Source organism: Glycine soja, chromosome 7 (assembly GCF_004193775.1).
Source record: "Glycine soja cultivar W05 chromosome 7, ASM419377v2, whole genome shotgun sequence".
Classification (NCBI taxonomy): Eukaryota; Viridiplantae; Streptophyta; class Magnoliopsida; order Fabales; family Fabaceae; genus Glycine; species Glycine soja.
The window spans coordinates 9,095,347-9,113,751 of NC_041008.1; the positions used below are offsets into that span (position 1 = coordinate 9,095,347).

At 32.3% G+C, this 18,405-nt stretch overlaps 2 protein-coding genes across 5 annotated transcripts; one reads left to right on the forward strand and one right to left on the reverse strand.

The window, feature by feature from the left end:
- Window positions 1-4,485: 4,485 nt before the first annotated feature.
- Window positions 4,486-6,432, forward strand: LOC114419896 (LEAF RUST 10 DISEASE-RESISTANCE LOCUS RECEPTOR-LIKE PROTEIN KINASE-like 1.4). Its single transcript, XM_028385700.1, has 2 exons — window positions 4,486-5,016; window positions 6,361-6,432. Exons 1-2 carry the CDS (start codon window positions 4,486-4,488, stop codon window positions 6,430-6,432), a joined length of 603 nt encoding a protein of 200 aa, XP_028241501.1.
- Window positions 6,433-13,510: 7,078 nt separating this feature from the next.
- Window positions 13,511-16,925, reverse strand: LOC114418636 (LEAF RUST 10 DISEASE-RESISTANCE LOCUS RECEPTOR-LIKE PROTEIN KINASE-like 1.2). 4 transcript variants are annotated; one of them, XM_028384089.1, is made up of 4 exons: window positions 16,596-16,925; window positions 15,955-16,168; window positions 14,759-15,790; window positions 13,511-14,660 (listed from the first exon to the last, which is right to left on the reverse strand). In XM_028384089.1, exons 2-4 carry the CDS (start codon window positions 16,130-16,132, stop codon window positions 13,852-13,854), a joined length of 2,019 nt encoding a protein of 672 aa, XP_028239890.1. In that variant the 5' UTR covers window positions 16,133-16,168; window positions 16,596-16,925; the 3' UTR covers window positions 13,511-13,851. The 4 variants fall into 4 exon arrangements, with proteins under 4 accessions (XP_028239890.1, XP_028239889.1, XP_028239891.1 ...); XM_028384088.1 differs by having other exon boundaries at window positions 15,955-16,216; XM_028384090.1 differs by having other exon boundaries at window positions 14,759-14,851; window positions 14,975-15,790; window positions 15,955-16,924.
- Between the last annotated feature and the right edge of the window lie 1,480 nt (window positions 16,926-18,405).

An 18,405-nucleotide genomic window follows, 5' to 3' on the forward strand; every position in this document is an offset into this window, starting at 1 on the left:
TAAATAATAATTTTGTATAATTCATTAATATATATTTATTTACACAATAAAATGTAATATAAAATATTATATTTTGACATCTCCCTTTTTAATAGGTTATTTTCATAAATAAAGTTATTAAAGTTACTTTGTAGACAAAACATAGCCTAAAAAAAATATATCTTTTCTTTTCTTACTACTTTTTTCTTTTCTTTATATATATAAATAATTTAGCCAAAAAAATATGGAGAACTAGATAAATGGATGGTTAAATTGTACTTAATATTTACATTAAGCGATTGTCATATGTCATTTCACTATAGAAATTGAAACTATTTTTCTGAATTTAATTTTTATATTAAGTTTTAAATATAAAAATTGATCTACTAACAATTATATTTTAATAATTGTTTTTCATATGATCTTTAAATAATCTTTAAATAATATTTAAATAAAAATCAATCTATAATTTCCTATCTCTTTATTTTTATATTAACATGTTTATTTAATTTGACATTTATTTATTTATCTGAGATGTTTCTTTACTATCTTAAGTATTGTTGTCAATTCAACTTATTTATATTTTATTTACTAACAATTATATTTTAATAATTGTTTTTCATATGAGTATTCAATCAACTTAACTTCAAGTACAAAGATTTATATCAACCTAGACAATCGTGATTTTGCAAAGTTCAAGATATGGTAAAATGAACTTCATTCTTTTATTTTATCTTATTATACGCATTTTATAACATTCAACAAACAAAATTATTAGTTTATTCTAATTCTTTGATTGATGTAGTTAAAAAATTATAAATTTTATTCTAAATAACTACTTTGCATAAAAAAATGGAGCAACATCAAATAAAAGAACTATCCGCTTCAAGTTCTGCCAACAATGATCTTGGCAAGAGAATGTCAAAAAATAGAAGATCTCTACAATATATAATATCCATGAAATGAATATCAGAATCACATGTATGTTAACCTACCATAACCTTCATATTCACAATATTCAATAATACTTGATTTTTTCTTAATTTTAACATATATAAAATAATAGGATAGAGTGTTCACAATTCATGTAACAATCAATGAGATTGACGATACGTTTAATTGAAATTATGTTGCATGTGAGAGATGCCAAAAGAAATACAAAAGAGGAAAATCAATACACTTGTAGAGAATACAAATAGTCATCTAAGTATCCAACGTCAATGTTTAATATTTGTATATAATGAATTATTTTTGATAACATAATTAAATAAATATTACAATTTTAAAATCTTTTTTAGGTTCAAGATACAATTGGAAGTTTCACATGACACGAGTGTAACAACATTTACAATATTCGATCGAGATGTACAACAAATCCTAAACACAACAACATCTGAACTCCTTGACACACAAAATGCAAATAAGACTGACATACCCCAAAGTTGTATACCCTTTGGAAATACACTTTTAAATTTGAAATCAAGCTCACAACTCGAAGGAAGGATTTCAAACCTATATCATCAAAAGGACTTTTATCCCAAAAAATATCATTTAGCATGATTCTCTTCTCAAAGAAATTAAACAGGTAACCATATTTAAATTTATTTACATGTTTTACTTCTTGTACAAAGTATTAATAGTTTTGTCCACTAATTAATATTTTTATTTAAAAAGGAGTCCACTTCACCACAAGAAATATCATCAAATGAGTGAGATGAATAACTAATTATAAGTCAAAGCCCAAAGCTACAAGCATCCAACAAGTCAAAAGGTGCATCTTCATCATCTAATGAAGAAGTTTATCAAACCTCACAAAGTCCATTAAGAAAAAAAGCGAATAAACAAACAGTCACAAGTCAAAATCAAAAGTTAAAATTATCCAAGAAGTCAAAAGATGCATTTTCATCATGAAAAGAAGAAGAAAGTCCATTAAAGAAAAATGTGAAAAAACAATCGTAAGTAAAAGCTCAAAGCTACAAGCAATCAAGAAGTCAAAAGATGCATCTTCATCATCAAATGAAGTTTATTTAATCTCAGAAAGTCCATTAAGGAGAAAGACAAATAAACAAATTGTTCTGACATCAAAGTTTAAAAAAAAACACCAAAGAAAACAAAATACATGTTACCAGCAAAAGAAATAAATACAAAAAATTTATTTAAATGAATAATTTTCGGTATTTTATTCACAATATATTGTTCTTATAAAATTTATACACAATGTTTATTTTTATCTTCATGTTAATCAATTTAGTTGAGTGGACAACTTCAATTTTGAAATTTTCCCTTATAGATATATATATTGATAAATAAAAAATATCTTAATTTATATGTAATTTTTTTTATCTCTTTTAACAAAAAATAATATAAAATATCATTGATGATTATATTTTTAAATTTGATTTATCAAATAAATAATTTATTTAAATATATATTTTTAATTATCTATAAACCCTTACAAAGCGCGAGTATTTGTCTAGTTTCCATTAATGATAAAAAAATGTTAAAAAATATAGCATTTCTCCTGATCAAAATACTCTCTAGAAGCAAAGTCATTATCTTACTAAAAGCATGCTTGGATATAAAATCCTCGTGTGTTCTGTAGCTTCCTTTTTTCTTCCTTCCTTTTTCTCACCTTGTTACACTGCTACTTCTTCGTTCAATTCTTTCCTTTTAAATGCTATTCTTTACACTTATACACGTTCAAAAGCAAATTAAAACTCATTCATCTTAGTTATTCTTGATCCTCAAAGTTCTCAACTTATTCAAGAAGGACGTTACCTCGGTTAATTTCATTTTCTAGATTACTTATCAGTCGCCAAGTTGAGACTTTCTGAGTCAGTACACTTGGATCACTACCTCGATCGGTGGCAGAGTATTCTTTCAAAGGGGTAATTTATCGTCCAAAAATTGTTGGGGACAACCTTGTCTTTCTTTGGATATATTGTTTGTTCAACACCAGGTAAGAAACAAAGAAACCTCGCCTAGGTGCTATAGACTTAATAAATGTGAGGAACTCTTTTGTGTAAATGACAATATTGTTCATCTCATTCAACCAAAAATAAAATGTCAGCACAAAGATATACATCAAAAGTACTAAAACATGAGAATAGTATGTATAGGAAAAATCATATTTATCTAATTCCTTTTGTTTAGTAATGATTACAAGGAATAAATTCTTAAAATCCTTGTGGTACTTAATCCATTGTAGTTAACTGTCCTTATTAGGTAACTTTCTTATTTTTGTTTCAAAATATTTCTTTAATTAGGAGTAGAATAATTGATACAAGATTATTTCAACTTAACTAATGATTTCAAATTCAAATCATGAGTACGTAGTTGTATTAAATACTCGTAAAGAAGTTTTATCACTTGTAATGAGTTTTGGTTCGAATAGGATTGTCTATCCGAAAAACAACGGTAATCTCTACCAAAAAAACAGTTCTTTTTAATTTTGAAGGAAGAAATATATATTATAAGAGTACTAAAAAAGGTTTCCTTTACAAGGAGTAATTTTTGGTACTCATCTAACTCCCCTTCTCATATAGTTAATTTTACCTTTTTGGTAACTTCTTCCTCTTATTGCACCTAAATTTCATACCATTCATGGATCAACTGGTAACCTTTATTTATCCACGTGGATTTGTTGTTATATATACTTGGTTGTATAATAGGTTTGCTAGAGGGAACAACCACACTTTATTTTAGTTGATCCACACACTTTTCATCTTATTCCACCAAATTTTTATTTCTTTGATCATATTTGAACATGAATTAGATGTTATAGAATTTAATCAGCAGAGAAATTGCAATTCTTACCAACCATCTTTTGCCTCACTAACATTCAGCATCCCGACGACCCTGCAACGTTTGGTAATTACCTCATGAGATTCAGACGTGATCTCTTTGTGTGCTGCTTCACTAGCACATCTTCAGACACAATGCAAAAGGCAAAGCACAGTAAGTTGAAGTGGCGAATCTTTCCCTACAAGGAACTTGCAAAAGCCACAAATAATTTTGATCGATTTCATTTCGTTGGAAAGAGAGGTGGAAAGAGAGGCCTTATCACTCACTATTAAGGTTAGACTATGCTGTAGCCTTTTATATTAAGTGTTTTGAGCATTGTTATTTAATTAAAATTAGAATTTTACCTTAGTAATTGAAACTATCAAGATTGAGATTCAAATTCGGCATTAAATACCTAAGCAAAACTATAATTTTGATTAACATAAAGGACTATATATACCTCATGCTTTTGCATAGAACACTTTCTTCTGATTATTAACATTGTTTTAGGAAAACTTGAAGATGGACATGAGATTACAATTCAGCGCTTTAACAGAGACCAGCACTACATATTGCAACAGTTTATCAATGAAACTATTATCCTAAATTACTTACCTCATAAAAATAGTGTCAGTTTACAGGTGTGCTTCTCATCACGAGGAATCTCTGCAACTGACTGAATGCCTATCCAATGGAAATCTTGCTGCTCATCTTCGTAGTGAAATGGACGAAAATATTACACTACCTTGGCTTAAACGATTGGATATGGCTATTGATATTGCAAATCCTTTGGACCATCTTAACAATTATGGCATCATCCACCGCAATGTGAAGTCCAGCAATTTTCTCCTAGATGTGAACTGTTGTGCTAAAGTTGGTAACCTTCATTTATTGCAGAAACTTCCGGATGGAGTTCCTGTGGATGCCACCCATGTTACTAGTGATAGAGCAGGGTCAAGTGGTTATATGGACCCAGAGTATTTGACAAAGGGCCAGCTTAGCGTAAAAAATGATGTTTATAGCTTTGGGGTGGTGTTGTGTGAGCTTCTATCATCAAAGCTAGCGAAAGACTGGGTTCTGAATGAAGTGGATAATCTTGTTTCCATTTTAAGCAGAAAAATTGAAAACCAAGCTTTGGTGGAGCTGTTAGATCCAAGACTTGGCTTCGAATCAAACCTTAAGATCAAACAGGTTATGACTGTTACAGCTAAACTTGCCCTTAAGCGCATGAAATTAATGTCCACAAGAATTAAGGTCAGGTGGGTTTTTTGGGCTTCCTGTTGGTTAATTTTGAAAATCGAGATAATCCTGGATAAATCTGAAGTCGTGTATAAACACTTTCAGATTGAATCAAATTTCGGGGTTCAACCAAAATTGTTCAATCGGATAAAATCAGAAGATTATAATTCAAGAGTTTTGTTTTGATCTTGTGAGTTTTTCACATGTTATGCTTTCTGAACCAGAATGATTATTTATAATCAAAGAACAGGTGGTTTTTGGCGGTTGATGGAAGTTATTTATTTTTTAAAAAATTGTCGTTAATGGAAGTTTTAGTAACTTCCATGTAACTTCCAACCGTTGATGGAAGTTAGTAACTTCCATGTAACTTCCAACCTTTTGCCTAAACCGAACATCTCGTTATTACATTAAAACAAGCGTGCACTCTTATTTTAACATAATAAAGAGATCAATTACACTAAAATGTCCAACAAACCTCCCCCATTTTAGTGTAATTACCGATCAAATCACCAAAGTCATAACATACCACAAACTACTGCATAGATGAAATATCGTGACGATTGAATTTCATCTTAGCAAATTACACGTTTCAAATATTCGAATATCAGGGTGTCACTAAGGATTGAACCCTTTCTATTCATAATGAATACATGAAGATAATCTGCACAATAGTTTATAACATTACTCTTGCTCGACACTAGTTTTACTAGCCTGTGTCCCTATCCTTCATAAGCATATCAAAGCCAAGTCCCAGCTTCTTGAAGCGGCTAAATTTCATGCTTATATAGGTAGTCCTTTTCTTTCTTGCACCTGCAAATGCAATTTTTCAAAAGGACCATTAAGAAGTTATACTTCAACCTCCTTAACTTACAGAACCGAACACATTCCTTTTGGGATACTTTCGATGATGTGTTCCAATCTCTACATGTTAAGCTTTCCACATTGAATTCAGCACCTAATGTCATATTAGATGGGAATTGGGTATCTTAACATAAGAGATTTCAGATGGACTTTAATCCTAATCCCACAGCCGACCTTTTCACGAGATCTCTACTTAACCCTTTGGTTAAATGATCGGCCAAATTATGCTGAGTTCTCACAAACTCCACTGATATCACACCATGCATGATTAACTCCCGAACCATGTTGTGTCTAACACCCAAGTGTCTAGACTTCCCATTATACACTTGACTATATGCCTTAGCCAAAGTTGCCTGACTATCACACCTGATAGACATGGGAGGTATAGGTTTGGGCCACAATGGAATCTCATAGATCAGATTTCTTAGCCACTCAGCTTCTTTACCAGCTGCTGCTAAAGCTACAAATTCAGATTCCATTGTTGAATTTGTAATGCAGGTCTGTTTCTTGGATGCCCAAGAGATAGCACCTCCTCCTAGGAGGAATACCCAACCACTTGTGGATGAATAATCCTCCATATTGGTTATCCAACTTGCATCAGAGTAACCTTCAATAACCGAAGGAAATCCAGTATATGTCAAACCATAGTCAATGGTTCCCTTTAAGTACTTGAATACTCTATTCATAGCTTGCCAATGATGAGAACTAGGATTACTTGTAAACCTACTGAGTTTAGCAACAGCATAAGCTATATCAGGCCTAGTACTAATCATTGCATACATGAGTGATCCTATCGCCCTTGAGTATTCAAGTTGAGACACTGCTACACCTTTATTAGGTAATAGCTTCAGGTTAGGATCAATGGGAGTACTTACCGGAGAACAATCTTTAAAATTAAATTTCTCCAATATCTTCTCAATATAATGTGATTGAGAGATGGAAATACCATTGTTTCCACGTTTGATCTTTATTCCTAAGATCACATCCGCCTCCCCCATATTTTTCATATCAAACTTAGAAGACAAAAATGCCTTAGTTTCATCAACTTGATCTTGGTCGGTACCAAAGATCAACATGTCGTCTACATACAGACAAATGATAACTCCTTTTCCATGAGTATCAAACTTGCTGTATAGACATTTATCTGCTTGGTTTATAACAAAACCACTAGACAACACAACCTCATCAAATTTTTGATGCCATTGCTTAGGCGCTTGTTTCAAGCCATAAAGAGATTTCATCAGTTTACACACCTTATTTTCATTTCCTGGCATAACAAACCCTTCAGGTTGTTTCATGTATATCTCTTCATCCAATTCACCATTTAAGAATGCAGTTTTCACATCCATTTGGTGAATCATCAGATTGTGGATAGCAGCAAGTGCTAACAACAGTCTAATAGTGGATATCCTAGCAACAGGAGCATATGTATCGAAAAAATCAATACCCTCCTTTTGCCTAAAGCCTTGGATAACCAATCTGGCTTTGTACTTGTCAACAGTACCATCCACTTTCATCTTTCTCCTAAAGATCATCTTACATCCTAATGGCTTACATCCAGGAGGTAAGTCAACCAATTTCCATGTATTATTTTGCATGATGGAATCCATCTCACTTTGGATTGTTTCTTTCCAGAATACAGCATCCCTTGAAGCCATTGCTTCACTAAAAGTCTTTGGGTCTTCCTCAACATTAAGGCAATATTGATATTGAAATTCAATATCATTCCTTGACCCTTCAACCAAATAGAGTTGAAAGTCATCACCAAATGACTTAGCTTTTCTTACTCTCGTACTCTTTCTAGTTTCAGTACTAGTTAAAGGTATATCCTCAATATTAACTGAGACTTTCGACATGGAATTCATGTCCTTTGGCCTAGGTATAGATGTAAACCTTTGTTCATCAAAGATAGCATCCCGTGACTCTATAACCGAGTTCACAGCAACAGAATCATTAGATTCTAGCACATAGAATCTATATACTTTAGAATGTTCAGCATATCCAATAAATATGCAATCTATACCTCTTTCACCTATGGTTTTCCTTTTAGGTTCTGTAAGCCTGACTACAGCCCTACATCCCCAAATTTTGAGATAACTCAAATTTGGTGTCTTTTTGTGCCAAAGTTCATATGGGGTAACCTTATTCCTTTTGTTAGGAATTCGGTTCAACAAGTAACAGGCTGTCAACATAGCCTCACCCCAAAATCCTTCACTTAAACCCGAATAGGATAACATGGAATTCACCATTTCTTTCAAGGTTCTATTCTTCCTTTCGGCTACACCATTCTGTTGTGGTGTATAGGGAGCTGTAGTTTGATGTATTATTCCAGTAGATTGAAAATAAACCGGATCATAATACTCACCTCCCCTATCCGTACGAAGAGTTTTGATTAGCCCATTTTGATGAAGTTCTACCTCTTTCTTATAAATTTTAAATTTATCAAGAGCTTCATCTTTTGTATTTAATAAATATACATAACAATACCTTGATGCATCTTTTGTTGGTTAATTTTGAAAATCGAGATAATCCTGGATAAATCTGAAGTCGTGTATAAACACTTTCAGATTGAATCAAATTTCGGGGTTCAACCAAAATTGTTCAATCGGATAAAATCAGAAGATTATAATTCAAGAGTTTTGTTTTGATCTTGTGAGTTTTTCACATGTTATGCTTTCTGAACCAGAATGATTATTTATAATCAAAGAACAGGTGGTTTTTGGCGGTTGATGGAAGTTATTTATTTTTTAAAAAATTGCCGTTAATGGAAGTTTTAGTAACTTCCATGTAACTTCCAACCGTTGATGGAAGTTAGTAACTTCCATGTAACTTCCAACCTTTTGCCTAAACCGAACATCTCGTTATTACATTAAAACAAGCGTGCACTCTTATTTTAACATAATAAAGAGATCAATTACACTAAAATGTCCAACACTTCCTTCATATGTGGAGTAAATGTCCAAATGAAAAGATTCATTTTGTCTCACTTATTTAAGTGGAGAGAGATCAAATTAAGATGAGAGAGAAACTCATTTGAGAGAAAAAAAATAATTACAAAACATTGAGAGAGAAAGGAGAGAGAAAATCATTGTAATTTTTGCACACCCACCCAAGAGCGTTTTGGAGATTGCAATTGCGGATTCGTTCACCGTTGGATCGGACTGATTTTTGGACAGCAGGTTTTACACATGTAATAATTCAAATTGCCTGGTTCGATTGTCAAAATGATATCTAGAAAGGGAGATAAGTGTTTCGCATTTTCTGCTCTGCATTTTAGAGTTTCATGTCTCTATTGTAAGCATTGATACTCTATTTTGACTTGAGTGTAATTTTTACCCTTAAATTGAGGGATTTTTCACGTTAAACAAATTGTGTCTCTTGTGTGTTTTTAATTTTTATCTTGCATTTTATATTTTATTGGTGCTCCTATGCAAGTTTGAAAAAATTTATTTTTGTTATCTATTACTTTATTATTGAATTTGTTATTGCTTTGATTTGTTTTGTGCATCACAAACATGGAACAAGTGATAGAGATTCTCATTAGCATAAAGCCAGGAGATACGAAACAAACTCTTACTCATTAAAAGGTATGAGAAAACCATATTATGCACTTTTCCTTTTTCTCTTGGTTTTCTAGCTTCTGTTTGTGTGTTTTTGTCAACAGACCCAGGGTAAAAGGTTTTTTTTTCTGTTTTTTTCATACTCTTGTCTTGTAATTCAGAGATCTCAGTTTTGAAAATCTTTCACGGTGCTGAACTTGAAGAAGCTACTAACAATTTTGACACTTGCCTTGGAAAGGGAGGGTATGGAAGCATATACTATGGTGAGAGGCTAATTAGTCCGCATATTTTAAATCAGTGTTCCCTGTAAGAAATATGCATATATCTATGTTTGTTCTGATGCATGCCAATGTATTAGGAAAACTTGGGCGAGAGGTTGCAGTAAAATGTTTCCATGTTGAGAACGAGACAGAAGAGACCATTAAGCAATTCATGAAAGAAACTGCAATCTTAAGTCTCCTGCACCATCAAAATCTGGTTTCACTTTAGGGTCGCACTTCTCGCAATTGCAACAAACACATGCTAGTTTACGAGTACATCTCCAATGGCACTCTTACTAACATCTTCACGAATCTTCTGGTGGTAAACTACCATAGCATAATAGATTGAATATTGCCGTTGAAACTTCTGCTGCCTTGGTATTTCTTCATGACTCAGGTATCATCCACCATGATGTAAAAGGGAGTAATATTCTGCTGGCCGGATGAAAATTTTACTGTCAAAGTTGCAGATTTTGGATTCTCACGGTCTCTTTCCAGGTCATGCTACTCATGTTTCAACTATTCCAGTAGGAACTCGTGCTTACATAGATCCTGACTACTATGAATCTGGAAGGGTCAGTCACAAAAGTGATGTCTATAGTTTTGGGTTGGTCTTGTTCAAACTCATATCATCCATCCGCCAAGTTTAATGGAAGGCACAAATGATGATACTCTCACACAGTATGCAAAGAGAAAAATTTTAAACAAGCAATTCAACGAGGTAGTGGATCCAAGTTTTTGGTTAGGTTCTAATAAAATCATTTCTTTATAATTCATTTGTGTTTTGAACAAGATTTATTAGATTAACATGAGAATTAGATTGTTAGAAATGTTCTGTCATGTTTTGATCTCATAAGCTTATTAGGTGTTGATGATTATAACACATATATATGTATATGAATTGTTAAAATAAATTAGGAATTAATAGTTCAAATAATAATATTAAATTAAAGGAAATTAATATATTAAGATTCAATGATAAATACTTTTAATGTATTTTTAGTTTAATTATTTGTTAATTTTTTAATTGAAAATAATATAATTTGATTTAATATATATGTGTTTTGTGCCATGTAAATATTAATATTGTGTGATGTTTATATGATTCATGAGATTTGATAATATATTGCGTTGGGATTATAACATTGTGATTGAGATTGAGTGTATGTGATAAATTGAGTATGTGTTGAATTGTAAGATATATGTGTATTGAGGTTTTGTACGCATTGAGTTGTGAGTTATGAATTGTACAATCACATAACTGTAAGACCATTTAAGGGCAAAAATTTAATGAACGACGAGTATTGTGATGTGATCCACTGAGGGAACTCGATGAGTTGAATCACTTTGAGACACGATGGGTTAAAATAATTTTAAAAATAATTGAGTAATTATGTGAATTGCATAGTTCAAACTTCAATGGCACATGTATGATTTTAAATGTCTGTTTTAATGAGATGATTAGTCATATGAATATAACATATTAATATTATTATTGTGAGATATGTATATAATGCATGAGGTGTGATAATGTGATGTCTTGGAATTATGAAAGTGTGATGAATTGTATGTAAGTGACAAGTTGAGTATGTGTTAAATTGTGAGATCACACATATATTGAGATGTTTGTGTGAATTGAGTTGTTAACTATGCTCCGTAAATTCACACGATTGTAAGATCCTTTAAAGGTGACGAGTTAATGTGCAACGAGTATTGTGATGGAATCTACTGTGAGAACCCGACGAGTTGAATCACTTTGAGACGCGACGAGTTAAAATTATTTTGAGAACAATTGAGGAGTCGTATGTTTTCTATAATTCATAGAAAAAGCCTACGTGTTAAAATGATTTCTGGGTTGGACTTGAATCAGGAGGGGAAGACCCTGGTAGACTCTTCGGAGTCTAGGCATTGGGGTAAATACACTTGGTTTGAGTGTTTCTTTAAACTTGTGCCGATCTCATATGATTGAAGCATTCTCGCAAAACAGCGTGATCCTGACTAGTTTTCCTATGATTTTGCCTAGTGATAGTGACCTTGACTTACTAGTGTATGGCCTGCCTTGTCATGTACTCCTAGGCGTCCGACGAGGTTTTTCACTGACATGGTACCACATTGTATATATGATTGAGTCTTATGTATCTGTTGCATAACACTAGTATAATGATGATTGTGACTTGTTATGTAATGGTATTTAATGAATTGTGTAAGTGTGAGATGTGATATTGTATTTGAGATGTGTTGTCTTGAATATGTGATTAATCGTGAAGGCGCAAAATGTAATTTGTGATTAAATTTTAGGACAAGTGATGTTATGTGTTGAGTGTTGAAATGATACAAATTGTGTCAAAGTTGAGTCTTGTTATACCTATATTGGTGTTATAATTATATTATTGTTATGTTTATATCATATTTGTATGCTTTTATTTATCTCTGTTTGTTGATGAATGTGATGACTCACTCCCCGTGTGTTGTTTGTATTTGGATCCTGCGATGATCTCAAACCTTGTGTTCTGTGAGTAGATGACTAGGTAGATTACTTTAAGGAACCTCGTGCTAAAGAATGTCGGAATGCAATGCTCTCATAGGATGTGAAATTGGGGCATAAGTTTCTGTTTGAATTACATGATATTCTGAACATATTATTTTACTTTATTTTATTCTGCTTAACATGAATTCTTTTGTTAATTAAACGACCTTGTTTGGAGCTGAAAATATTTATGAGAAGTTTTGTTTAGTAACACTGAAGTGAATGTGAATATTTTATCCACATAGATTTACTTACGATTTTATTGAATACAATTAATTTAATTAGATTTCACGTTTTATATATTTTTCTCATTTATATGCATATTGGGATAGAGGGTCTCAGTATGAAATAGATTATGTTGTGAGAAAAATACTCACCTTGTGTACACTCGCGACCCCAAAAGAAGATTAATCACTTTTAGACTACAGATACTTATTATTCTTCAGCAGCATGGTTGCCATTTGCAGAATTCTTTAGTGTAGACATCAATTGTAGTAATTGTTTCACGTTGTGTTTATTAGCGGGCTGGAAAAATGGTGTGGGATGGAAAGTTGTATGGGTATGCCATTCTTGGCTTTCTAGACAACATGCTTTGTGTATATGAGTTTGGCACTTCTTGTGCTGAATGTAATTTTTAATAAAAAAAATTACTTAGGGAAAATTTAATTTAAAATATATATTTATTTTTCTGTTTTGGATTTCTATGGATGAGTTCTGCAGAATTTGTGACTGGCTAGCAAACTAACAGTGTGGGATTGCAATGTGGAATTGAAAAGGCAATGTTAAGACCTAGAAATTTGTTTTTTTATTATTAATATTAATTACTGTACTATTTATTATTTTTCTATAACAGATAGTTTTATCAAATTGAATCTCTTAACTAATTGTAAATTAAAAAATCACTAATATATATAAATACTAATTAAATACAATTTCAAATTATCAACTACTCAATAATAGAGCCTGTAATAAAGAATATAAAAACATTGCTTCTTGAGCTTTGTATATAGAACCACTGTAATACAAAATTCAAAAACATTGTTTCTTGAGCTTTGTATATAGAACTATACTGTAATGCAAAATTCAAATGCTAACAACATCCAAATCTTAAAAGAAAAAATAAATTTTAAGACAAATTGATAATATCTTTAAATCTAAACTTAACATTCTAAATATTTCAAACATAAATAACAAATTTCTAATGACATCAATTTGAGTAAATTGATAGGATCTTTTAAGTTTAAACCTAATGGGTTATGATCCTAAAGTTCGAGGACTAGGAGACCTCCAGAAAAAGAGAATTAAAGAGAAGAAATTCTGATTATATTTCTCTGCTTCTCCTTACATATGATTGATTTCTTTATATAGAGGTTTAGTGCTAACAACATTCCTATTGATTATGATTACAGGGCATAACAGAAAAGATTTGCTCATAACAGAATTATAAAAATAGCAGACAAGGTGATCTTTGGGAGCCAATAACATCCTGCCACATCAGCATTCTTTTAGTCAGGATATTACCCGTGATCCTTCAGATAATGATTGTGCTTCTGCTGGTGCTGCTTGCAATTGTGGTGCCTCATGTGTTCTATTCATAACATAGTGTATGCGCCATTTTGTACCCCACTAAAAAAAATAAAGATTATGTTACCTGGTTGAATCCCCATGTTCCTTTCCTTATGCCCTCAAGGGTATCTAGCACCTGTTTCATGGATGGTCTGAGTTCCTTGGGACACTGCACACACTGAAATGCTAACTCTGCCACTGCTGTTATCATTTCCATAATGTTTTTGTCAGAACCAAACAGAAAACTTGGATCCACCACTGCGTTTAATTCCTTGTTTAAGATTTTTCTCTTTGCAAACTGTGCAAGACTAACATAATCTGTGCCTTCCATTAATCTTGGGGGGTTGGATGATATGAGTTCAAACAAGACCACCCCAAAGCTATAGACATCACTTTTGTCACTGACCCTTCCTGAGTCATAGTAGTCAGGATCTATGTAAGCACGAGTTCCTACTGGAATAGTTGAAACGTGCGTAACATAATCTGGAAGAGACCGTGAGAGTCCAAAATCTGCAACTTTAACAGTAAAATTTTCATCCAACAGAATATTACTCCCTTTTACATCACGGTGGATGATACCTGAGTCATGAAGAAATACCAAGGCAGCAGCAGTTTCTATGGCAATGTTGAATCTAGTCTGCCATGGTAGTTTACCACAAGAAGATTCATGAAGATGTTTAGAAAGAGTGCCGTTGGAAATGTACTCGTACACTAGCATGTGTTTGTTGCAATGGCAAGAAGTGCGGCCATAAAGTGAAACCAGATTTTGATGGTGCAGGAGACTTAAGATCTCAGTTTCTTTCATGAATTGATTAATGGTCTTTTCTGTCTCGTTCTCATCATGAAAACGTTTTACTGCAACCTCTCTCCCATCTTGAAGTTTTCCTATAATACAATGGCACTACATCAGAACAAGTATAGATATGTGCATATTTCTCACAGGGGAGGCTTATTTAAAATATGTAGAATAATTAGCTTCTCACCATAGTACACAGAGCCATACCCTCCCTTTCCAAGGAAAGTGCCAAAATTGTTAGTAGCTTCTTCAAGTTCAGCATGGTGGAAGATTTTCAAAGCTGAGATGTGAGTATTATAAGACATGAGCAAAAAACTTTTATCCCCAGTCTGTTGACACCAAAAGCCCATAAAAGCAAGAAATCCATGAGAAAGGAAAAGGTAAAAAGATGGCCTTATTATACCTTTTATCGAGTTTGTTTCGTATCTCCCTTGCTTTATGCCATTGAGAATCTCTAGCACATGTTCCATGTTTGGCCTTAGATCTTGTGGACATTGCATGCACAAAGCTGCAAGCTCAGCTGTAGCAGTCATCATACTCTTGATCTTAAGGTTTGATTGGAAGCCAAGTCTTGGATCCAACAATTCCACCAAAGCTTGGTTTTCAATTTTTCTGTTTAAAAGGGTAGCAAGATTTTCCTCTTCATTCAGAACCCAATATTTTGCCAGCTTCGATGATAGAAGCTCACACAACACCACCCCAAAGCTATAAACATCATTTTTTACGCTAAGCCAGCCTTTTGTCATATACTCTGGGTCTACATAACCACCTGACCCTATTATATCAGTAGTAACATGGGTGGCATGGACAGGAACTCCATCAGGAAGTTTCCGTGATAAATGAAGGTTAGCAACTTTAGCAGAAAAGTTTGCATCTAGGAGAATGTTGCTAGACTTTACATTGCGGTGGATGATGCCATGATAATGAAGATAGTCCAACGCATTTGCAGTATCAATGGCTATATCCAATCGTGTAAGCCAAGGAATTTTGCTGCTTTTGGCTATTTCACTTTGAAGATGAGCAGCAAGATTACCATTGGATAGGTATTCATGCACTAGCAGGGATTCCTCATGATGAGAAGCATAACCGTAAATTGATACAATATTTTTGTGAGGCAAGTAATTTAGGATAACAGTTTCATTGATAAACTGTTGCAAAATGTAGCGCTTGTCTTCCTTAAAGCGCTGGACTGTAATCTCACATCCATCCTCAAATTTTCCTAAAACAGTAAATAATCAGAAGAAAATATTCCTATAGTATGGTCCTTTTAAGTTTTTTATATCCTTCATGTGACTTTTAAATAACTGTCCTAAAAATCAACAAACTTATTATGATTGGATAACTGTGAGTCTTTTGTCATAGGGCTACTTCATGTTCTCTTACCATAATATTCAGTGGTAAAGCCTCTCTTTCCAAGACAATGAGATTGATCAAAATTATTTGTGACTTTTGCAAGGTCCTTGTAGGGGAAGATTCGCCACTTCAACTTACTGTGCTCTGGAAATTTGTCAGAAGATGAGCTAGTGAAGCAGCACTCAAACAGTTTACACCCAAATTTCATGAGGTAATTACTAAACGTTGAAGGGTCGTTGAGATGCTGAGTTTGAGTGAGGTAAAAGATGGCTGATCAGAATTACAAATTTCTCTGCACATTAAATTCTATGTCGTCTAGCTAATTCATGTTAAATTAAGATCAAACAATTAAAAATTAGATGGAATAAGATGAAAAGTGCGGTGGATTAACTAAAATAAAATGGGTTGTTCCAACTCTTATTCTAAGTATTTAATTCAGCTATATATCCCAAATTCAAACTCAAAATCACTAATTAAGTTATAACAAACAATCGAATACTAGATCAAGTTACTGAATAAGGACAGTTAACTACAATGGACTAAGTATTACGAGGATATAAAAAATTTATTCCTTGTAAACATTAATAAACAAAAAGAATGAGATGAACAATGCCATTTATACAAAATAATTCATCACAATTATTGAGTATATAAGGATTCTTACTTCTTACCTAGTGTAGAATAAGCAATCCCTCGAAAGACAAGGTTCCCCCAACAATTTTTGGACTATGGATTGCCCCTTTCTTAGTTTCTTAGCTAGCTATTGTTGTTCTATGAAGTTGAGAACTTTATCAAAAATAATTGAAAGTGAAGTTTTAATTTGCGCTAAGGTTCAGTCAGGGTGGTATTTAAAAGGAAAGAGCTAGCGAAGAAGCAGCAATGTAACATAACATGGTGAGAAAAAACGATATACAGCAGAACAGAACAGACAAGGATTTATGAGTTCTACCGGATTGTATCCAAATTCCAACATGCATTTAGTAGGTAGGGATATAATGGCTTTTCCTCTAATTCGTGTTTTCAAACTAAAGTTAGAAAGGTAGACGCGTTTTCAATATAAAAGTTCACATTGTGTCTCTCTTGCATGAGTTGAAAAAATGGGAATCATAACTTTGTGGTCTACAATAATTTTCGAGGATTTTATCTTAACTTTTGACCTATTTTATAATTAATTTAAACATATGTAATTTATTGTGAAATATATATGAGAAAATACAAAATTTTATAGCTATTTTATTAAGATAACAAAAAATTATTGCATTTTTTTACTTTTGCATAAAAAATTTAAAAGACAAATAAAAAAGTAACGAAAGTAGTACCAGTTAGTCTACCTAATTCTATTTATAAAATTCAATTATCTATCTGAACTTGAAGAATTTAGTTAACGTACTTAGTACAATTAAATTTATTTTAAATTTATATATTTTCTAAAATTACTCCTAATATTAATAAGACATAATTTTATTATTTTAAAATTTTTTTGTTTAATTTTTTTAACGTCTTCCATTATTAATATATTTATTGCTTCAGTTCTTATTGGCTATTCATTTGAATAGTCAGATTAAGTTTCCAAAATGCTTATTATATAAGACAAAATTAAACTATCAAAGAGCTCAAGCCATTAATGCATTTCATTTATTATTTATAAGACAAACTCTTTTATATCCTTATGAAACCTGTAGACCAGTGTTAAAAACATTAGTATTTTGGTATGTTTGGTGAAATGCAGTAAAACAAACATTCGTATTTTGGTATGTTTGGTCAAATGCAGTAAAAAAACATAAATTTTTTGTGATTTCAAATTATAAAATTACAGCAACCTTCAAATCAGCCACCATGCATCCAGACACGAACTACCCTCGCTACCAAAGACCAATGGTTCCTCTCAACACTAATATAAGAGACCAAACTTGTTTTGGCAGCCATTATCACTTTGTTGAAGCTTCTATCTAGACCCAACTTTATGTAGACAAATTTCAAATCTAGCATTCCCACCAAATTCCAAATTTAAACTTATGGATTGAAATTCCAAATTTGTATTTCTCTGAGAGAACAACTATATAAATTGGTGTCCATATATACCCTTTCTCGCCAATGCATAAATTGCTGAAAACCTCTGTCCATAGGTAAGATACTGATTTTGGATAGTTGAAAGCTGAACATGTTAATTCAGAGTACTGGACATCAAAACAGAATAGTAATAAGAAAATTTCACGGCAGGAAGTGACGGATCCAAAATCTTAAATTAATGGAGACAAATTATAAAAAATAAAAATAATAGATTTAATTATATAAATATAGATAAAATAAAATAAAATATAAAAATATAAAATTTTATTTACAAATTAATAAATTTAAAAAAATGAGAGACTGCAAGTACACCCCTTATTTGAACGTTGGTTGGTCGGCCACTGACCCAGGGTATGCTCTTTGTTTCCCTCTACATGGTGACACTACACAGAACGTGGTTCCTAATACTTT

Bases quoted from the DNA above. Each gene is read 5' to 3' on its own strand.
- LOC114418636 (XM_028384089.1), bottom strand. From the start codon at position 16,132: ATGAAATTTGGGTGTAAACTGTTTGAGTGCTGCTTCACTAGCTCATCT. The intron at 15,791-15,954 runs GTAAGAGAACAT...TTACTGTTTTAG, and splicing joins CTTTACCACTGAATATTATG to GAAAATTTGAGGATGGATGT. The intron at 14,661-14,758 runs GTGAGAAGCTAA...ATTGTATTATAG, and splicing joins GTATGGCTCTGTGTACTATG to GAAAACTTCAAGATGGGAGA.
- LOC114419896 (XM_028385700.1), top strand. From the start codon at position 4,486: ATGGACGAAAATATTACACTACCTTGGCTTAAACGATTGGATATGGCT. The intron at 5,017-6,360 runs GTCAGGTGGGTT...TTTGTAATGCAG, and splicing joins TAATGTCCACAAGAATTAAG to GTCTGTTTCTTGGATGCCCA.